This window comes from Electrona antarctica (assembly GCF_951216825.1).
Source record: "Electrona antarctica genome assembly, chromosome: 14".
NCBI classification, from domain to species: Eukaryota; Metazoa; Chordata; class Actinopteri; order Myctophiformes; family Myctophidae; genus Electrona; species Electrona antarctica.
The window spans coordinates 44,528,193-44,551,861 of NC_136795.1; the positions used below are offsets into that span (position 1 = coordinate 44,528,193).

General features: G+C 43.8%; 2 protein-coding genes across 2 annotated transcripts in view; both read left to right on the top strand.

Annotated features, from left to right (window-relative positions):
- Positions 1 to 272: 272 nt before the first annotated feature.
- Positions 273 to 4,515, top strand: LOC306937230 (keratin, type I cytoskeletal 13-like; the record flags this gene model as incomplete). The annotated part of the gene is made up of 6 exons (XM_079520895.1): positions 273 to 394; positions 979 to 1,135; positions 1,966 to 2,127; positions 2,794 to 2,919; positions 3,766 to 3,986; positions 4,398 to 4,515. The coding sequence occupies exons 2-6, from the start codon at positions 998 to 1,000 to the stop codon at positions 4,513 to 4,515; spliced, it is 765 nt and encodes a 254-aa protein (XP_079377021.1). The 5' UTR covers positions 273 to 394; positions 979 to 997.
- A 15,574-nt stretch (positions 4,516 to 20,089) lies between these two features.
- The window catches only part of LOC306937231 (uncharacterized protein), a gene marked incomplete at its 5' end in the record, with an annotated part of 34,324 nt that continues 30,744 nt past the window's right edge, over positions 20,090 to 23,669 (top strand). The window contains 4 exons of the mRNA XM_079520896.1: positions 20,090 to 20,476; positions 21,342 to 21,424; positions 21,763 to 21,919; positions 23,217 to 23,378. Coding sequence (XP_079377022.1) covers positions 20,090 to 20,476; positions 21,342 to 21,424; positions 21,763 to 21,919; positions 23,217 to 23,378 — 789 coding nt within the window. The remainder of the gene's footprint in view (positions 20,477 to 21,341; positions 21,425 to 21,762; positions 21,920 to 23,216; positions 23,379 to 23,669) is intronic.

Sequence of the window (23,669 nt, forward strand, 5' to 3'; positions counted from 1 at the left end):
GTCCCACTAACAGGATACTGGTTATGCATCCTTGAGGTGGTAGCCCTTCTACCACCTCCCCGACAAAATTAGCTAAAAGCCAGTCTAACCACTTTAGCCCTATTTTTTATATTGGCTATTCGAAAATAGCCGATCTGCAAGCTCACAGTGCGTGAGCTTAATTGCCTCTCATGGTGTACCTCAGTACCTGGCACACAATCTTTTCAGACGGGGGTCTTGGACCAAATACATTTGGGGCTCCTTGACATGAACATGTTTCACTGATCTAGCTGTTCAGCCGTTGACACTTCTACTGCTTCCTCACTCTATAGATCACCAGCTCGGTCCTTGGCAACGCTGCAATCTACCTGGCGATTGACAATGCAAAGCTGGCTTCAGATGACTTCAAAATCAAGTAAGTACGGAAACAGGCGTCAAAACAGACAAACAAACAAAAATACTGCTTTGTTCTCTTGAGAAAATGAACACATTTTAAGCTGAGAGACACGTCTTGTGGTTTGGGTTGTACTTCCATCGGGTGAATGACAGCATAGGAACAGAGACAGAGAACAAGTTAAGCGGGATAGTATGTTTGAGGCTGAATTTAGGACTATTTTTGATTTTCATCTGTAGTTCACATGTGCAGGCTGTTAAAAGCGGTGATATACAGTAACTATCAAAACAAAACAGAAATATCATGTCAAAAGACAACACAAGACAACATAGTGCAGGAGACTTGGGAACTGAAAGATTGACCTGGATATCAGCACCTGGACTAATTGGGTTAGGCTAACCCAGGTCACATTTTCCGAATTACTGAAAGTGTGGTAAAACGTGGCTTTCAGGCTAGAATACATAATGTTGCTGGGGATTCCCTGGACCCATAGAGTTATAATATATCGCCTGGAACCCCCTCAAGGACCCCCGGGGGTCCACAGACAGACCCCACTTTGATACAACCACTGACTGTATACTGTACCGTTCCCTTCGTTACCCCAGGTATGAGGGCGAGCTGTCCATGCGCCAGTGTGTGGAGGCAGACATCGCTGGTCTGAGGAGGGTTCTGGATGAGCTGACCGTGAGCAGATCAAACGTGGAGATGCACCTCGAGGACCTGAGGGAGGAGCTGATGAGGCTGAAGATCAACCACGAGGAGGTTGGTATAGATGTCTGGAGGTCAAAGATGACGCACAGACACTCAAAAGCTGTTTTGATTTGAAGATATTGAAAGAAATTATAATGGTGATCCAAAAGAAAGAAATAGGGCTTACGTGTTACACTTTTCACTATTTGTCATATGACGAAGTACTGTATATGGGGCTTAAGTGGGCACACATCTTTTCCTTTTTGCCATTTTGGGGGGTACTATGGAGTATAGCTTATACCGGACGGACAGTATACCAATAATCTTAAATAATCAATTAAGTCGATTCATCTGACCAGGGGAGGATTATCCAACGGGCCTGTTGGGCCAAGGCCCAGGGGCCCCTGAGCTAGGGGGGGCCCTGAGATTGAGCGTCCGCATGACCACGAAGAGGCTCAAGCTCAGGGGCCCCCCCAAAAAAGGGGTAACAGTGAATAACAGTGACGCACACGGTCCTTGTCACTGTTATTAACAATGGGCTTATTTATTTGTGTCAATAAAATAACCCCAAAAGTCCTAAACCATCATGATACGGTACATTACTGCAAGTGTTTAAACCCTCAGTTTGCATTTATTTGGCTTAGTTTTTGTCTGTTTATTATTTTTAAGAAATCCCTTGCTGTAAATTCTGAATATCGCAGGCCTATATGTCATAATTGTTATGCGTATACGTGAGCAGACAGTATGCGCCACGTCGGGAAGAAGAAGAAAAAAAAGCTCCAGGGGGGGGGGGGGGGGGGGGGGCTTTTGCATGACGGTGGCCCAGGGGCCCATAATTTCTAGATCCGCCTATGAATCTGACCCGCCACGTACAATAATGCCAATCTGGTGTGGTTCTCCAGGAGACGCTGATGCTGCGTTCCAAGGTGGGATGCCAGGTGAACGTGGAGATCGACGCTGCCCCTCAGGAGTGCCTGGCCACGGTCATGGAGTCCATGAGGGAACACTACGAGAGGGTTACGGCCCAGAACCGCCTGGAGCTGGAGACGTGGTTCCAGACCAAGGTAGGGCCACGCTACACACTGGTTCCCAAACAGTGGGTCGGCACCCATCTGTGGGTCACGGACCAATTTCTATGGGTCACAGCCAGTGTTGTTTTTTGATTTTAGTTTTAGTCATAGTCTCTTGAATAGTTTTTTTGTGGTTTTAATCACATTTTAGTCACCTGGAATGTCTTAGCGTTAATGTCTTAGACTAACATGTGTTTTGGCTGGCCTTGATGCCGTCATAATGACTGATTTTACACTTGCAGATTTTAAACTAGCAGATCTACAAGCTCACAACGCGTCGCGCTGCGACGCGTTGTGAGCTTGTAGATCTGCTATTTTCAGCATGCAACCAAGTGTAAAATTACTTATAGCCTACTGCATCTCTTGTCCACTAGTCCCCTCCTAACATTTTAGTCTAGTTTGTATTTGTTGACCATTTAGTCACCATAGCTTAGTTTTCATTTAGTTTCCATTTAGTTTTCGTCAGTGAAAAATGGTAGTCGACGAACATTTTTCGTCTTAGTTTTAGTCGACGAAACACTGGTCACGACTCGAGTAAAAATGTTCTTTTCCTAGATTATTATTATTATTTTTTTAGAATGAATAGCCTACATTTTAAAACAAACTAACAAACCTAAGAAATTCCATAAATCCCTTTAACGTTGGTTTCCGTGTCCACAGACCACCGAGCTGAACCAGGAAGTCACTCAAAGAACCGTGATCCTCGACTCGTCCCGGAGTGAGATTATCGAGGTCAGACGGACGCTGCACAGTCTGGAGATCGAGCTCCAGGCCGAGATCAGCAAGGTAAGAACCGGTTTAGGGCAGAATAATGGCTTGTTGTGGTTTTTGTTTCCGCCGACTTCAGGGGCAACGCTTAGCGTTGTAGTGATGAGAAAAGCAGACTGACGTTTGGTTAGACGTTCTGCTCCTGTTCCCGCGCCTCCCAGTAATGTTCTACAATCCATGTTATGATTGGTTTAAGTATTTAAAAGGCCTTGTGAGGCAGAACCGTGAGCCTCAAAGGTACCACTATACCAAAAGTGTACGAGAACTCTGAACTGGACCCTTTATTGGTACATTGAAAGTCCAAAATGCTTGTTTTCTAGAGCCAATGTTCTGGTCCAATTGCAATGGAAAGGGGCTCTTATACATTAACTCATAATACGATTTTTCGCGATTTAATAACCACAAAATGATTTTCTAGATTCAAGAATCAGTACTTTATTGCCATGTCAACAGAGTTGATTGGAATTTGTTTCAGTGCTCTCATACAAATAGACACATAACTCACATCACATATTCAGACAGTATAAAAAGATACAAAAGTACAAACATCATATGAGAGGGACCAATGCATAAGAAGAATGCAAAACGTTACAATTCATGTTAAATAAATGGCAATTCATCGCAGTTCATCGTTCTTACAAAGCAGCTTCACGCTGTAAAGTGCGAGTGAAAAGAGGGTCAGCATTCAGGAAGGCGAACAGCCTCGGGATAAGTGCTTCTAGACAAATGACTGAAAACTATATTGTTTATCTTGTTTAATTATCTTACAAAGATCCTGTACTTTCCTAAATAGTTTTTAATCGATTTACAGATAAATCGTTACATTCCACTAATCCATCCCCCTCTCTTCCATGTGTGGAGCAGAAAGCGTCTCTGGAGGGCGTCCTGGACGAGACCCAGTGCGGGTACGCCAACCTGCTGGCCGGCTACCAGAGACAGGTGGGCATTCTGGAGGAGCAGCTGACCCTGCTCAGAGCCGACACGGAGGGCCAGGCTCAGGAGTACCAGAGGCTGCTGCACATGAAGACCAAGCTGGAGATGGAGATCGCCGAGTACAGGAGGCTGCTGGACGGAGACCTCGACAAGTAATATATCTGTAGATGATTTGTTAAGTTAATTTGTTCAATTTATATAGGGGGTCAACAGTATTGTTTATGTTTATGTTTATTGTCTGTGTTTATTCAACTTTCAGCATGATCACAGGTTTTAAAAGACAGGTGCCATTAAAAACACTGAATTATTTTGCCGATCACAAATATAAAACTTCAAATCTAAAATGCAATAGCCTATCTAAAAATCCAAATGGTGTATGATGGAGTCATTGTTATGACTATTTGGGGGACTTAATTGGCATGGAAATGTTTGGGAAGCCCTGGCGTGTCTTGTAACCACCCTTTGTTCCATTTCTCTCTCTCTCTCTCTCTCTCTCTCTCTCTCTCTCTCTCTCTCTCTCTCTCTCTCTCTCTCTCTCTCTCTCTGTCTCTCTCTCTCTGCAGTACCAAGACCATCAAGACCACCAAGGTGGTGACCATCATACAGGAGGTGGACGAGTATGGCAACGTGCTCTCCAGCGAACGCCAGACCAGTTCCAACACCGTGGTCATCGACGAGTGATGTGTCTGACATTGTGCAGGCCCACTGGGAGCCTGATGATGTACTGACTGTACTGCATTGTGTGTAAGCCCGATTCCCCAATAAAAACCCACAGTGACACAGTGCTTCTTTCTGTCGTTTGAGTTTGTTTATGAATGACCCTCAATAACGTACTGTATCGCAGTGGTTTTAAAGGTTTCTGTGCCGAACGATGGCCGTCAAAGGGAACGTCAAAATCTCGATACTGTAGGCTAAATTAAGGCCTCATAGGCTATTCCAGTTTTAGGTGATAAGGTGACCACCGTTTGGTGGTTAGTAAAAACAGCAATGGGTTTGGGTGAGCGCTGAGCCGCTTATCACAGCGGTGTGACGTCATGTTGCAGTTTCCCCAACCACTGTGGTATTTATTCATGCTCCTAAAACTGGAGCATGAATACTATAGGCCTAAATCATATGTGTGCAAAACAGCCTCTAAAATGTGTGTTATCACCTTTTACACATGAATGAATGGAAATTAAGCCCTATTTCATCCTTTCACAAAAAAGAAGAAAGAAAAATACATAGAAAGTGGAAAATAGAGGCTACAAGCTCAATTGTCACATTCTTGAAAGTGTGTGCGTGCGACCCCGTGCGTGTGAAAAATAATAGATTTGATTTAGGAATTAATTAGTGTGACATGGGTACACCCACGACACATGGGTAAATAAAAAACATTCTCTGTTATTGTAATGCAACCACATTGCATGCTCCAAAATTCTAGACCTGACTGTATGTGAACCGTGATTTAAGAGTGCCCTCTTCTGTCAAAATGGAGAAACTGCATCAACATTCCCTCGTGCAGTATGATATGTTCCCCCATAGCAGCCTGATGACAGGCGATGCCGTTATAGGCTGGCCTTAGACCTTTGCTCTTCCTGAACTGAACTGTGGACTATATCAGGGACAAAGCACTTGGCTTTTTCTTTCTCTTGGATTATGCGGCTGACACACACTGACTCTTCGCACTTGACCCATGATAGCACCTTTATATATGTCTGTATATAATAATAAATAATACACTTTATTTATAAAGCGCTTTTCAAAACAGAGTTACAAAGTGCTTTCCAGTGGCATATAAAAAGGCAATACATCAGTTAAGAGGCACTTACTGGAATGAAACAATAGAAATACAGCGTTACAGCATTACACAGCAATAAATAAACAATACAAATAAAACAATACCACATAGTGAAGACAATACAATAAATCTAGGGGAAAGCCTGTGTGAATAGGTGGGGTTTTAATAGTGCTTTAAAAAGAGCCACTGAGGTTGCGTCCCTCAGGTTCTGGGGTAGGGCATTCCACAAGTATGGTGCCCTGGCTGCGAACGCCCGGTCACCCATGGTGACTAGTTTGGTTTTCATGGGAGTCAGGAGACCCCTACCCACCGATCTGAGGGTACGCGGGGGGTTGTACGGCTTTAGCATGGCAGAGATGTAGGTAGGGGGCAGGCCTCGCACAGCTTTAAAAGTTATCAATACAATTTTAAAATGTACTGGCAACCAATGAAGGGAGGCCAGTACAGGGGTGATGTGTTGTTAGCAGTCTCGCTGCAGAATTCTGTACCATTTGTAGGCGAGCTATTGCTTTTTTGGTGAGCCCAGAGTACATGGCATTGCAGTAGTCTAGGCGTGAGGATATAAATGCGTGAATAACTTTTTCGAGGTCTGTGCGGATGAGGAATGGTTTGATTCTGTGAATGTTTCTCAATTAGAAAAAGCAGGACTGTGACTTTGGTTATTTGCCCGTCAAAGGACAGGTCGGAGTCAAACCATATATGTCTCATATCAGGTACTATGTGTAAATATGTTGTTATGTGTAAAAAGAAATAACAGTTACAAAGTTTGTAGCAAAGGTTTGCCACATCCAATGTAGGATTTGTGGAAACGCTTTAAACTTAAACCCTTTTGGGGAAGCCCTTTTTTTGTACGACTTGTGGAAAAAGCTTAAAACTTTAAACCTTTGTTGTTTTTGTTGCCTACGGGAACAGGAGATGTAGGCACTGACCTATGGGCGGAACGTCTATTACTTACAAGGCAACTCACTCAAAACACAATGTGGCGTGTTGTGCACTTCACTCCATCTTCTGGGAGTCTTACAGCAGTGGTTCTCAACGTTTTTGGCCGGGGAACCCCGGAAATGCTTTGACCCCGCCCCCTACCGACCCCCAATATAAATTGACTGCTACAATAACCTTAATAACAGCGACGATACACCATAAATAAAGACTGAAACCAGATATAATCATTAGGGAAGGTGTATACTCTGTGTACTATATGTAAACTTAATTTCCATTTTCCAGCCATTCAGTTGCACAAAAAAAAAGAACCCCTGTCCTACAGGACAGCAGCCGTATACCCACCCTCTGGAAAACATCCACCGTCATACCGGTACCCAAGAAACCCCGCCCCTCAGAACCTAACCGCTATAGACCCGTTGCATTAACCTCAGCAATGATGAAATGCCTGCAAAGACTGATTCTGAAACTATAGTAAAATAATCACTTATATTAGGGGATGTACTGGGTTCAAAAGTGACATCAGAAAAAGAGAAGAGAATCCACACACTCATCTGCTCCAAAAGTTCATTATTGACCGAAGACTTCTGAACATCATTCTGCCAACTGTCAGGTCACAGCTGGACCCTTTCCAGTTTGCCTATCGGGCCACGAGGGGGACAGAGGATGCTGTCACAACTCCCATGCACACAACATCAGGTGCAGGGAACTGGCAGCCATATGTCTAGCAACAGCAACTGAGAAAATAAACGCCAATTGTGTCCGGAATGTGATGATGTATGATTTTTCATAAGCCCACAGTCAGGTGACTTTTGACATGTTTGAAGGGCCCTTCCTATGCCCAGCTTTGAGGGTTTGTGTAAACACAAACATTGAAGACAAAAGTCGTCAAATTGTGATTGGCCGGCATGAGATGATGTGTGATGATGTATGATGATAAGAGCGCCCCTCACTTCACACGGGTGTGATTTTTAATATCCATACTAGTGCATTAACTAATGCTATAGATGACAAAAAGCAGAATAATGCTGCTTAGTTCAGGGCTTCATTTGGTGTCTTGTAGGGGTTAACTGGCAATGGCCACACCCTCGTGTTCATATTTAACCTCAAATTCAGTTGTTTTATTTAGATTTTCCCAAACTCATTATATCTTTCTTTCTTTCTTTCTTTCTTTCTTTCTTTCTTTCTTTCTTTCTTTCTTTCTTTCTTTCTTTCTTTCTTTTGCTGATTAATCTGATTACATAGTAATGCTGAATGCATCTCAAATTAATCCATGGCTGTCCGTCTAAACTTACATGTTAGATATTGTTTTCTTTTTTTGTAACCACAAATGTATTTATCACTTTCAACCTGGCATCCCTATTCTTGGCATGTCATTATAGGCAAACATTTTCAAACACCCAAGAAACCTTTGCCACACCTTTGTGCCTCTTTTCCTTTTTCTGTTCCCCCCTAATGTTCCCCCCTAATGTCGTGTGGGAGATCTGACTGTTCCAGACAGTACTTAGCTTGCATAACGTGTAGAGCCCAGGATTTCCAGTTTTTCATGTGTTTATGAGGTGACAGTACTTCATTAGACTCCTTGGTGTGGTTGTTATGTGAAATTAATATCTTCCATTTGTATATTATAGGGTTTCTTCCTGGAGGCTGAATCCTCTCCCCTCCCCCTTTATCATACAACAACAGCTGTGGGTGCGGCCTCATCTCAGGTGGATCACCACCCATCACCGCCCACCAGGCAAACCAGGCATACATAAAGGGGAGGCGTCCAAAGGTGTCCTGTGGCATGGAATGAGTTGAACTGGTGGGAGTGTCCACATAAAAATGACATTTTAACAAATACTGTACACGTTTTTGAGGTATTATAATAATAATAATACCTGATGATCATGTTTTCAAATCAGTCTTTTTATCACACGTCTACAGTGCCGGATTAACACCTCTGAGGGCCCCTGGGCACTGTAGCTCGAAGGGCCCCCCTTCACGCGTGCGCAACATTTTTGCTGTTTTGGGGCCGTTTTGGGGCCGTTTTGAGGCGGTTTTATGCCGTTATATTGGCCTATTTCCGGTCGCCTACCCCCCCCCCCCTCCCCCTCAGAGTGATAGCCAATCAAGCTCATTGTTGCTGCTTTACACACAATTGCACTTTTCAGCTGCCTTCTCACCAACAATAAAAAACTAATCTTTTTAGACACCATTTATTTAATTCAGTTTAGCAGGGAAAATGTCTGTTTTTTGTTTTTTTTAGGGGCCCCTGGTGCCCAAGGGCCCCTGGGCACGTGCCCAAAGTGCCCATATGGTAAACTAGATCCTCGGCGTCGGGCAACCAGTAGCCCAAAGTAATAGTTACACTATCAATAAAGCCAGGGGAAAAAATGATTGTTTCCAGCAACCTGCATGCTCTTTCATCAGCCATTCATTGTGGCTGTGCAGGTAGATCGCATGACACACCCCTAAACAATATATCATTTAAATAAATAACCATCCGTGACATCTGCCACTTGAATTTAGGTGACTTAATTCACTTGATGGATTGACATCAAAAAGGTCAAACCCACAATGCAATACTTTGTTTTCCAGAAACAAAGTAAGTCAGTCAGTCAAACGTCAGTCAACGTCAGTCAGTCAAACGTCAGTCAAACGTCAGTCAGTCAAACGTCAGTCAGTCAAACGTCAAAATTACAAAGTAAAAAAAAACACCAATTCCATTTCCCTCCTCTATTTCCCATTCCAAATGCGTTTGCCTAATATGTAACTATTTTCAGCAATGGGGTAATATCTATTTGGTTGATCTGGTTAAGCTGGGCATGTTGAGCCCAGTATAGCTCTCAAGTCTAAAAAGTGTGGGCACCTCTGCTGTAGCTGGTATGATTAATATGTGTATGTAGGCCTAATAATAATAATAGTATACAAATTCTGTACACATTATGCTTAGAAAGGTGTGCATTGGTTTTACTTTAATGTGCAATGCTCTCCTCTTTGTTTATCGTATGTTTACATTGTGCACCTTGGTGAAAGTCCCCAAGCTGAGGTTGGATGCAGGGAACGTGGTTTTTCAGTGAAACCACCATAGCTGTCATGCAGCCAAACCCCCCGAGGGTTAGAAACTGCTTTGTATGCATGCAGCTCCGTCTGTGTGCGGACAGACGCCTTTATCTTTTCACTCTTCAAAAGCAACACAGCGTCGTGAACCAGCCAACATTAAGATTAGTCAACAGCTCGATCTGAGAACTCAAACTTACTTTCACTAGTAAAAGGCTGCCACACCTCTAACTGGGGGAAATGATTTATTGTTGTATGCACAGTATGGAATGTGCAGGTGAGGTGTGGTGATGAGGACACATGGAAGGACGGGAATCAAGCCTGATTCTTACTTCACAGTACGGCTTCATTATGCATATCATGTATTCATAGCGATAGATGGATATTGATCTGTCGCAATAGAACTAAGCTCTCTGGGCTTTCTTGTGTTTTCATCCTCTGTGATCATCATCATCATCATCATCATCATTATCATCATAACCTTGATTTAAGCTCGGAGGACAATTGAGGGACAGGCCCTCATTTTCAATGTAGCCGAAAATACAAAACACCACATCAACAATCAACGATATACATTAAATACAGCAATATCAAATATATGAATTGGAAAACAGAAAGTATTCAAAACTAAAAGAACTATAATAGTTTGAGATGAGAATTAATTAAAACAGTTACATTGTTGAACAAAAGTGCTAGAAATAATTTCCCTGAATTGACCTATAGGGAAGGCAGTGATCTGTTTTTTAGGGACCTCTGGAGTTCGTTCCAATCAAATGGAGCACTGGCAGAGAAAGCTGCTTTACCTATAGCTCTGAGTTAGCAAATGGAACCTTGAGGGTCAGTTGATGCATTAACAATGACATCAATCAATCAATCAATCAATCAATCAATCAAGCAAGCAAGCAAGCAAGCAAGCAATCAAGCATTTTGTTTAACTTTCACTAATAAAGGCCGACACTTTCAACAAAGTAGATTTACAGTAAGGTTATTGAAAAGAGACATAGTATGGTCAATTTGGACGCGTCACGCAGCACGAACTTGACACATTCACATAATGAGCATGCACGATCGCAAGACTAGAGTGTGCAGGTTAGACGGTCAAGGACACAAGGGAGACCGCCAAGGATGGAGGTTCGAGGGAGGGACGTACGTGGATCTAGGAGGAGATCACGACAGGAAGACAAGTTTGAGCTCTTTTACCACAAAAAGGGTGTTCTTCTGTATGTGTCTTAGATATACATGTACAAGCTTTTGCCACAAACGGTACAACGAAAGGTATCTTAGCTTATATTTACAAACTGTACAACCAAGGTCTCTTAGGTTTTTCACAAAAACAAAAAAACATATTTACACAGAGCTAATAAGGTGTGTGAGCATAGCAGCCACTGTGTACTGCAGCATTACACTTAAGGACATTATTCAAGGTGCTAGGAAATGGATTAAGGTGCATGTCCTTGACATTTCCAAGACCCCATCTAGTATCTGGAGAGGATAAAAGAATGGGGTTAAAAAAGGCAGTGCTGCACACTGAACATGTCGGCACAACTGAATTTCCCCCAGGGATCAATACATGTTGATTGCATTCATGATCACGTGATCAAGTGAGTTAGTCGCCTAGGCTATACGTGCATCATCATTCATCGGCTAGTACATTAATCTTCACCCAAAGCGGTGTGAGCTGTTTGCCCTATTCACGAGGTGTGCTGTTGTGTTATGCAGCATATAAAGGTTGCATGGTTTAATCCTAATGCGAGGAACCGATATTTGCATGCTTTGAGACTGCGGTGCGATTGTGTCACGTCTTCATGTTGGGACAGAGGTGGCTTAAAAGGTTACGGATGCTTGTGGCAAGACGATAATAGCTTTCTCTAACACCCCATAGTTTATCTATCAGCCATTTAGCCTGAAGGTCACAGATCAGTGATACTATAGACATGTTTTTCTTTTCTTTTTTCTTCTTTTTTGTATCTTGAGCAACACACTGAACTTCAGCCCACTGATAAATGAATGCACTAAAACCACACACAATAAAGTGGGCCTTGGTCCAACACAATGCTGTTACAGTAGCGCTGAAAACGGAGCAGCCCATATGCAGTGCCCTGAATGTTGCCTTCACATGCAGACAGTGAATCACTTCGAGTGATGACGGGACGCACACTGAAGCATTTCATGACATAATATTGTCTGTCCTGATGAAGGTCGACCCTTCTTTGTTTTTCAAAGATAACCTTTTTAAGTATGCTTTATTGCCCTACGCAGCTGTCAATAGCCTTGAGGTGTGCATCGGCCTTTTGCTAAAATCTACACGCTCTTTAGGGAGGATGCACTGTGACCTTTATGCTTGCGGGTGGCCGTGTTATCATGCTCCTCATGTCGCGTGCGCAGGGATTCCCATAATCCCCTCCCTCTCACACAATATCAAACCCCCCCCCCCCCCCCCCCCCCACACACACACACACACACCCACACACACACACACGTACAGGCATCCATATGCACAACCCACTACACACAAACACAAGAGACACACACCACCCTCCCATCATGAATTCCCTTTCATTAATAAACGATGCCTGCGCCTGGTGAGGAGATCAAGCATGAAAGACAAATATAACAAATCAAGCACTGCTTGATGGAGTTGTTTTGTCCCCTGCAGCCAGCAGCAGCAGTGATCTGTCCCAGCAAATGTGTGTTTTGTCAGGGAAGGCTGAATACGCACGGATGCTTTTTGTTTTGTTTTGTTTTTACATCATCACATTGCTTCGGTTCCCACACCCATTCACACCTGGAATGTACAGTAGCCTACTATGAACTGCAAGTGGATTGGCTGTATAGGCCTGCAGCTAAATTGGTTAGTAGCAATCTCATAATCTGAAGGTTGCAGTTGCAGAGGAGACCCCCCCACGGATCTCTACCCTCCCAATGACTTATTGTGGGGGTTAGCAGAGATAGAGTACTAGTAGAGAGGCTGGGGAATTGGGAATTGGCTTTACTAAATTGGGACTTGAAGGGGAGTTTTTTGTTTTGTTTTTTGTCTGGGAGGGGCATGTGTTGCTCAGCAACATTTTTCATTATTTGTCCGCCCTGATAGATTTATGTTATTGAAAAAAATGCAGTAAAAAGATTTTGAAAAGAAGGTTGCAGTTAAATCCCCCCCAATCTGTCCAGGTTATTACAGTGATCCTTAACCCATTTTGACCTGAGATCAGATTCTAAAAATATCTGTTTGAAAATGACAGTTTTCTGAAAAAGCTATGTTTCTATGTCAGTCGTTCTTCGATTTTTCAAAAATAGCAGACCTACAAGCTCGTAGCGCGCCACTCGGTGGCGCGCTATGAGCTTGTAGATCTGCTATTTTTCAATAGCTAAAGCATAACATAATGCTAACACCAAAAGGGGTGATCCCCAGCTAAATGACGGAGAGTTGCTAACCAAATGGACCCGTATAGACCTGTAACTCTTGAGAGCAGAAAATGAAACCAAATGGGTCAAATGGTAAGGGTCCATTTGGTTTAGTTTTACGCTCTCAAGAGTTCAATTATTGTCTAACATTTGGGTTATTACTAAATTTACAGGTCTTATTTTTGTCAACGTTTGCCTGTTATCTCTGTACACATCAATACAGCATGGAATTGTGGACAAAGTATTATCCAACGATAACAAAATAAGTTTTTGGTCTGAGAGGCTAAAGCCCAAACCACGCCAATGGCTCGAGACACAACAAAACGGTTTTAGCGTTGGTCCCAGCGGTGTGATATGTCCTGCTGCACGTCGGAGCATGGTGGCGCATGTCGACGCAATTAAGGCGACCCAGGTGATTCAATTGGCTCAATTCAGTGGTTGCTTGCAACTACATGCGTCTACTCGCAACCGTTTGGTTACCCATTGGTGTGGTTTGGGCTTTAGTCTCATCAAATGGTGGTTCGTGGCTCAAATGCTGAATAAATAATGGACCTTGATGTGAAAAGGGTTGAAAACCATGCACTGCAGTATGTGGTGTGTCCCTGAGCAAGACTGTAACTCCTAACAACTGCGCAATTTTGGCCATGTAACGTCAGTCACAATTTATTGTTACCGTACTTCATTTTTTGACGAATTGTGAAAAATGTAGAGGGTTCTTATTCAATGATTGTCGTCCGCCGCTGTCCATATTGGGAGAACAGGTGTCGGGTCTCGTTTTCAGGTGGTGAAATTCGGGTTTTGTGGGTTCATTCAATCCTTCCTTCCTTCCTGTCGACCGGCTCACCTGACGTAGCCTATACCTTCTCTTAATTCATCGATGCACCTGACACCTTTCATTCCTGCAGCATGCGACCCACATCTGGTTCACTGAAGGACGCACAGGGCCTGTACAGCCTTAGGTGACAGTCAGACATCTGCGTGCGTGTGTTTGCACGCGCGAAGCGTGTGCGTGCGTGCGTGTGCGGGTGCGGGTGCGAGTGTGTGTGCGTGTGTGTGCGTGTGCGGGTGCAGCTTCACGGTTCAGAGTGCTATGCGGTAATAGCGGTGCCATTCACCTCAGCATTGGCAACGCCAGGCTGGCAGCAGAGGACTGCTTGCAGGATGAAGTATGAGATCATTATGGAAATGAATGTACGGGCGACCAAATTAATATGCAGTATATTAAGTTCATCTATCAACGTAATATTGTACTTAGTAATGTTGCAGAGAGTAGTAGTGTGAGAGAGTATATAAAACTATCCGACTGTCATGGGGAAATAAAACAGTCATATATCATAGAGGTTTCAATCAATTGTCAAGAAGTGCCTGTAGGATAGTTCTCTCTCTCTCTCTCTCTCTCTCTCTCTCTCTCTCTCTCTCTCTCCTGTCATGGGGAAATAAAACAGACGCATGCATATATCATGTTTATGAAGCTCACATCAGGGTGTGTGAACAGGTTTGTTCTTTGTTTTTTACTGTTGCATCTCAATGCTCATACTGAGTCAAATGGAATTTCCTCCTCTGTGCTCATGTTTCGTTACTTTTCATTTCCTTCACAAACACAAAGCAATCGTTCAGATTGAAAGTGAGATGTGGATAGTCTGCAGTTCTGTCAAGGGTGTGGACCGGTGTATGAAAATATCATGATGAGTAACCGGGGTGTGTCTGTGTGTGTGTGAGTGTGTGTGTGGTGTCTGGTATAATTGGCAGCCGTCATATATGGCGGAGACGTGCCTGTGACATGCCTGTTGTATCATGAAAACACATGCCATGACTTTGCAGATGTAACTTTAATGCACCTATAATATTTGTGTCCTTGTATGCATATCCTTTGTGTGGACATAAAGAAATGGTTAAAATGTGTGTGTGTGTGTGTGTGTGTGTGTGTGTGTGTGTGTGTGTGTGTGTGTGTGTGTGTGTGTGTGTGTGTGTGTGTGTGTGTGTGTGTGTGTGTGTGTGTGTGTGTGTGGTGTTTGGCAAAGAGTGTGAGTTTAACAGGTCACGCTATTTTCACTTTTTCTTTCCCATTATGTGAATATAATAAAAATCTATGTTCCTGCACCTATGGGTGCTTAGACTGACATGCACTATAGGGTGTGCGATTACACACACCACATCATGCAGCACAACATCATTTGCACATACAAACCGCAATGGAAATACTGTAAGCAGCTATAGCTGTCTATTTTGCATCCATCCCTTTTGAAAATGGTGTGACAATGTATGTCATTTTACATCATTTATGTTTTGTTGTCAATAAAGTTGTCAAATTCAACTAGTTCCTTATTATAATTTAATTTATATGATTAAATAATGCTAAACATGAACTGATAACTGTAGCCTTGTATTAATGGTGAAGCTATCCAGCAGCACATCAAGTACTTCATTAAAACTGCAGCCCCACCTTTACCAGCGGCAACATTGTGATGAATACATGAACGCATTACAAATGACATTCCAATGGTATGATCGTGTAATAATGGGCCTTTCTGCATAATGTGCACATTTACATTTGGTACTGCAAAGCCTCCGAACGAACATAAACACAAGTGGAAATAGCTCATTCACAGTAGACTTTATACATGATCTTCCATCGTTTTCAAAAATGTTAAAGGATGTTTACATATTTTCTACATAACAGAACGTGTCACATCGTCGACAGGTTGGGAGGGAGCTTGTAGGCTACTAATCGATCTATTTTAAATGTCCCTGTATGTCACTGTATGCTAGCTACTTCGGTTCTTGTCCCTGTATGTCACTGTAGCATGCTAGCTATACTTGCTGTACATGCTAGCTACTTCGGTTCTTGCCAACACAACAGATGACACAGCGCATAAGCATTCGTTTAGTCCAGCCTTGCTGCGTCTGCTGCTTAATGTTATGCATTTGCATCAAAGTCTTTTATGACTTTGAACTTTGCCAGCTCTCTGTCGCTCTCTCGCTCTCTGTCCGGGCTATGGTCTCTCTCTCGCTCTCTGTCCGGGCTATGGTCTCTCTCTCGCTCTCTGTCTGGGCTATGGTCTCTCTCTCGCTCTCTGTCCGGGCTATGGTCTCTCTCTCGCTCTCTGTCCGGGCTATGGTCTCTCTATCACTCTCTGTCCGGGCTATGGTCTCTCTATCACTCTCTGTCCGGGCTATGGTCTCTCTCTCGCTCTCTGTCCGGGCTATGGTCTCTCTATCACTCTCTGTCTGGGCTATGGTCTCTCTCTCGCTCTCTGTCCGGGCTATGGTCTCTCTCTCGCTCTCTGTCCGGGCTATGGTCTCTCTATCACTCTCTGTCCAGGCTATGGTCTCTCTCTCACTCTCTGTCCGGGCTATGGTCTCTCTCTCGCTCTCTGTCCGGGCTATGGTCTCTCTATCACTCTCTGTCCGGGCTATGGTCTCTCTATCACTCTCTGTCCGGGCTATGGTCTCTCTATCACTCTCTGTCCGGGCTATGGTCTCTCTCTCGCTCTCTGTCTGGGCTATGGTCTCTCTCTCGCTCTCTGTCTGGCTATATGGTCTCTCTATCACTCTCTGTCCGGGCTATGGTCTCTCTCTCACTCTCTGTCCGGGCTATGGTCTCTCTCTCACTCTCTGTCCGGGCTATGGTCTCTCTATCACTCTCTGTCCGGGCTATGGTCTCTCTATCACTCTCTGTCCGGGCTATGGTCTCTCTCTCGCTCTCTGTCTGGGCTATGGTCTCTCTCTCGCTCTCTGTCTGGCTATATGGTCTCTCTATCACTCTCTGTCCGGGCTATGGGGCCACAAGAAAAGCGAAGAAACAGCTTCTCACTCCTGTATGCTCAATAATAATAATAAAGCTGTAAAGGACCACTTCACCACTTTTCAACTTCTCTTTAATTGGTCCTCACTGATGTTCATGATAAAATACCACATTCATTTCCTACTGAGTCTGTGTCTCATAGGAGGGCTGTGGGCAGTTCAGAAACCAGTGACATCATTGTTAGGCAGTTTTTTCTTTTTTTAACAAATAAGATTTAGATTTGTATTATCGCGAGAACGATGGCTTCCATTATCGCATTGCAACTTTTCAGGAAAAGAAAGCCTGCAGTTTCTATTAGCTTGGATTCACCATCGATGATGTCACTGGTGGACGGGTTTCTGAACAGCCCACAGCCCTCCCATGAGACACAGACAAAAACATGGTGGCATTTTATCATGAACATTAGTGAGGACCAAGTATGTGAAGGTATAGGCTGAAAAGTGGTGAAGTGGTCCTTTAAATTATAGCACCTTTCAAAACAGAGAATCACAGACAGAACACGCGACACAAGAGAAACATTACGCAGTAAATTCATTAGGACACAGTAGGTTAAAACATGTGGGGAATAAAGGCAGCTTTATAAAAGTACGTTTTCAGGAGGAATTTGAACCGGGGCACACGTACGCACAGCACTCTCTGCCGTCCAGAGAGTCGGAAGTTCTCGGGAACTCTGAATGCGAAGGCCCGATAATATTTTGTTTTTTGCCAATCGGTCATTGCCAATGCAGAACAAATTCAGATTGCTTTATCGACCCACTGATGAGAGGAGTACGTGTTCATGATTTATTCTCATGAAAAGAGGAAAGGAGCACTGGAAATGAGCACTATAGGCCTATTACTGGGAGCACTAGCAAATAAATAACCACAATCTTTGTACTCAAATGCGTTTTTTAGACTAAAGTGTTTTACTATATATTCTTTTGTAAAGTAAAGGTGTTGAGAACTAGGCTAGCACTCATTGCTAATACACTGTAAGCAACGCATCTACAAATTGTATTGTGCAATGTGATTGTGATGTCCATAATAAATAAACATAACGTAACACGACGACTAGGCCTACTATTTACAATCTGGCTGAGAAATGTCACAGGGGAGTTTGGAAACACAGCATTTTCAAACTGTTTGATCCACACCAGAGTTCACATGCGGTTCACACCACTCCAAACAAACCGGACTCAAAAGTGTATTAAGCGGACCGCGGTCCTTTTCAAACAAATCAAACGGTTCTGGTGTGAAAGCAGCCTAAATAGTAGCCTCGGCCCCAGCCTCATTTGAGAAGAGCCTTTAGTCTATAGAATAGCCCAGGGGTTCTCAACCCGTGGGTCGCGACCCCTCGGGGGGTCGCCAAATTATTTTAGGGGGTCCCCAAATTATTTTCAAAAAAAAAAAAGAAAAAAAAGTTTTTTTTTTTTTTTTTTTTTTTCACGATTTTTCAAAAATAGCAGACCTACAAGCTCGTAGCGCGCCACTCGGTGGCGCGCTATGAGCTTGTAGATCTGCTATTTTTCAATAGCTAAATTATAACAATGCTTAAAACACAAAGGGGTTCCCGCCCAAAATGGTTTAAGGTTATTGTAGCAGTCAATTTATATTGGGGGTCGGGAGGGGGCGGGGTGGGGGTCCCGAGACATTGCCAAAGCATTTCCGGGGGTCCCCGGCCAAAAACGTTGAGAACCCCTGGAATAGCCTATAGTCACAATATAAGGCAGAGACATAGCCGGAGCCCGGAAGTGTCGGTCCGGAATATCCGTCAGATGTATATCCCCCCGGATACGATATTGTTTGACCAATCACAACACTTGTTTCATTCACGGAGAATGTAAACAGATTTGTAAAAGGGTCAACGTCATTTCCTTGAACGGTACCAAAATCCAGCTATACTTCCGGCTAATGCACTCTACAGCGTAGGTCTTGCCCAGTGTGCCTATAATAGGCACAATTAGGACTAACAGGACACAGGTGAATTCAGCAGACAATCAACACAGGGATAGCCAGGATACAACAAAAAGGACACAGGTGGAAAAAACATTGACGAATCGCAGGATTGGTGAGACAAGACAGGTAACACTAACAGAAGCAACAGAGGAAACCAGGAGACACCAGAGCATTACTACAAAATAACGTGTAAAACTAAAACTATAAGAAACGAAGAAGACCCAACCAACCATATTATCTATCCTTACACTAGCAGGGCTAAAACGAGCTAACATCACACATATCCTTATGCAACATAACAATGTACTAGAATCATACTTGCAAGGTTCCGCCCTGCAGCATACAGATAAATATACAATACAATACAGTACACAATACAAGACAACAAAGGCACACAGTGACAACATTAAAATACCACACACCACCATACCTAGTGCAAAAGAGGGGAAGAACATCACCTCAAAACCTTCGACCCCTACCCTCTCTGCCCACTGCAAGAGACCTTTAGCTTATCATTTGTATTCTGTGCATACTGTAGTACTGCTACTGCAGCTACCGTATCATGGTAGTTAGTATAATTAGACACATGTTGAAAGGACTGTGCGATGAAGTTGGAAAATGGTCATGGGCAGAGTGTTTCACTTGGTAAAAAGCATGTACGTGTGCACTTACAGTGTGTAATTATGTGTCCAGCCTACGCTATACCTATTCACACACAACACACGATCCCTGCCATCTTAACCCCCCCCTTATTTATAGTGACACTAAATAAGCCTGAGAACAATGTATGGCTGCTGACTGTCTTGTCTGATTATATTTCAGGTGGATATAAGACCCGAGAAAATGTCCATGACCTGATCTGACTGCATGGCTGGCATCCTTAAACTCGTAGCATTTATAGGATACGAAAAGCACACAAAAGGAAAAAGGTTAAAAAAAACATTGCTTTGAATAAATACTTAACCGTCAACCGGCATTCATTCAGCAGACGCTCTTAATCCCGAGCGACTTACAAGGTATCACGAGGTCAATAAATCAAATGCGTAGGAAAATGTCACGTAGAATCACAGGATCATCATCTGTTATTACAGTAGGTTGTAAAGTGACCGTGTGATACCACACCTAGCAGGATTGTAATCGTATGCCATCTGCTCTTCTCATTCAGCGTTCAGAAGAAGAATGCTTGGACCCGTGCCTAAAGCACCAGTGTGGTATTTTGACTACGACGTGATGATTGACGACTGTGTTTCCTCAGACACTTTAAAAAGGGATGTCCAGGGCGGCTTCTCTTCACTTTCTCTCGTCCCCGGGCAGAGACACACAGAAGCAAGCGGCGGCATCCCCATCGTCTGACAATGTACGGCTTCTCCGCAGGCTCCATGAGAAGTTCAAATGTCGGCGCCTCCTACCTCTCTACGGTCAGAGGATCAGGCAGCGTCTACGGAGGAGCGGGAGGTGCGGGGACGCGCGTCTCCACAGCCACGGCATCGTTCTGCTCCATGAGCCGCGGCGGCGGTGGCTACGGAGGCATGGCGGACGACGGCGGCGTCATCGGCAACGAGAAGTGCACCATGCAGAACCTCAACGACCGCCTGGGCACCTACCTGGGGAAGGTGCGCTCCCTGGAGAAGGCCAACGCCGAGCTGGAGCTGAAGATCAGGCAGTACTTGGACAACAAGGCAGGGCCGGCCGCCAGAGACTACAGTGCCTTCTACGCTACCATCACCGACCTGCAGGCAAAGGTATAGGAGGAAAACCCACCGGGAGGCTATCCATCAGAACTCCCATAATGTTTACCATTAACCCATTTAGGCCTGACCTCAAAATTAAAAAAAAATCTTCTAAATCCTCCAGTTTTCTGAAATAAATATTTTCACGATTTTTCAAAAATAGCAGACCTACAAGCGCGTAGGCGCCATGAGCTTGTAGATCTGCTATTTTTCAATAGCTAAATTATAACATAATGTTTAAAACACCAAAAGGGGTTCCCGCCGAAAATGGGTTAAGACCTGAGGCCGATTCTATACGAATGCCTTCTAAAGCAGAAATTCTTCACTTTCAAGATCTTTCAAAAATGTTTAAAAAAATAACAGATGTACAAGCTCACAGCGTGGCACAAAGACGTGAGCTTGTATATCTGCAATGTTTGAATAGCCAACGCAGAACATCTAAAATGACACAGATGCTTTCCCGGTGTTGTTGCGTTGAACAGTTGCTAATGTGTGACATTCTACTCTCACACCCTTCTCTCTCTCTGTGTGTGTGTGTGTGTGTGTGTGTGTGCATGCGTGCATGCGTGCGTGCGTGCGTGCGTGCGTGCGTGCGTTCAAAATAAATCTTGTCATCACCTTTAAATCAAAGATAGCAATTGTGGTATCATGTGTGGTTATGGAGAGAAGCATGTTGGTTATTAGACTTTTTTCAGAAAAGGATTTAAATTAGTCCTGTAAATTAAACAAATCACTTAACTGTACAGCTTCAGCAATACAAGTGAGATTGAGGTAAGGTATACTGAACAGGAGTTAAAACAACTGAACTGAACTGACCTTTTCCTCATGTGTGTGTGCGTGCGTGCGTGTATGCGTGCGCGTGCAATCATGCATACAGATTCAGAGTGCGATTTGTACCAACGCATCCATTCACCTCAGCACTGACAACGCCAGGCTGGCAGCAGAGGACTTCAGGATGAAGTGAGAGTTCATAATGAAATGCCTATAGATGTTTATGGTTATGAATGTGTGAATGATTAGATTGAAGTCATGCTGTGTCACCTTTTCAATCAAACAACCAGTTAGTTTTGAACTTTTGATATAATCTTTCACTTTTGTACAATCACAATTCAGCATGAATAGAAAATGACGTATAGGCACCGGAAACATACAATATAGCATGTGTATATAGAAGCACGTATGCGCATGATATGTTAGACATGCAGATGTAAGATGCCGCCATGAGCCAAGATTAAGAGATATAGATATGATATTCTTAAGGTCTCTCTCTCTCTCTCCCTCTCTCTCTGTGTCTCCAGGTATGAGAATGAGCTGGCCATGCGTCAATCAGTGGAGGCGGACATCTCTGGGTTGAAGAGGGTTCTGGAGGAGCTCGGCATGGCTAAGTCTGACTGGGCCATGCAGTTAGAAGGACTGAAGGAGGAGCTGGTCTACCTGAAGAGGAACCATGAGGAGGTTGGTGCCACCAGGCTGCTACCACTGCTGTCATTTGTACTTTTACCATCCGAGACATCATAAGCCCTTATACCACAGGTCGTTTCGAGGAAGCATCTGATTGGTTGAAACAGCCTTCTAGCCGTGGGTTAAACCAGCACCATTCACCACCTAATCAAAACAAAGAATTCAGCTGCTCTGTTCTCCCAGAGCGCTAGCAAACTCGGTGGCTAGGCTAGCTAGTTTCTTGGGACATTTGTGGTCGTAGTGACTGCATCTGTCATTAAAAAAATATATTCTTTCAGCGATTTTCTTAGCTTTAAGGGTAACTGTTTGTATAATTGCAATATTACACTCGAGGGTGTGGTTTAATGTGATTATTGCCACTTCAGTGATGCTTGTGGAACTCGACTTCGTCTCGTTCCTTATTACCGCATCACTGTGGTGGCAATACTCACATTAACCCACACCCTCTCGTGTAATATTGCTTAATTCAGCCACTTGATGTTGTAAAGTACTAGCCTACACTCCGCATAAAAACACCTCTATTGCATGAGGTTACAGGTTACTTATTTCTCTGAGTCATGTCTATAGGGCAGCATTCGATCGTAACAAAGTGACTGCCTGCAATAAGTACCACAGACGAATAACAGTCTAAGTCCACACTATTGATCCATAATATATAAATGATAGATAAGGGTTCAGGACAACAAGGCCTTTTCGTGGAGGGGTCAGTCTGAAATTTGGACTTAGACTGTTTTTCGTCTGTGGTACTCTTTATAAAAGTATCTTCCGCACTGAACACAGAACCATGGTGAATGGCCACCGATTTTGGACCCATTACATTTTTTTCACAATCAATATTTATTTGATTATTTATTCATTATTATTATCATTTTATTTATTTATTGTTTACTATTATTATTCATACGCGCATTGCCGATTTGCATCCTGATCCCGGCGGCTTTTGCTGCATGTCACTCCCCATCTCGCAAATAAACGCATAAAAAGGCCAACAATATATCTTGACAATAAATCTTGTCATCACCTTTAATCAAAGATAGCAATTGTGGTATCGTGTGGTTATGGAGAGAAGCATGTCGGTTATTAGACATTTTCAGAAAAGGATTTATATTAGTCCTGTAAATTAAACAAATCAGTGTACTGTACAGCTTCAGCAATAAAAGGGAGCTATGTTGAGGTATGGTATACTAAACCGGAGTTAAAACAACTGAACTAAACTGACTTCTTTCCTCATGTGTGTGCGTGCGTGCGTGCGTGCGTGCGTGCGTGCGTGCGTGCGTGCGTGGTGTTCTAGGAGCTCCAGGCCATGCGTTCCCAGATGGGCGGTCAGGTACACGTGGAGGTGGACGCTGGTCCTCAGGAGGACCTCAACAAGGTCATGGCCGAGATCAGAGAGCACTACGAGGAGGTCGCCACCAAGAACCGCAAGGACCTGGAGAGCTGGTACACACAGCAGGTACTGGAGAACTACAAACATGGAGGCCTGGTACACACAGCAGGTACTGGAGAACTACAAACATGGAGGCCTGGTACACACAGCAGGTACTGGAGAACTACAAACATGGAGGCCTGGTACACACAGCAGGTACTGGAGAGCTACAAACATGGAGGCCTGGTACACACAGCAGGTACTGTAGAACTACATACATGGAGGCTTGGTACACACAGCAGGTACTGGAGAACTACAAACATGGAGGCCTGGTACACACAGCAGGTACTGGAGGCGAGTTTTTTATTCCTATGATGG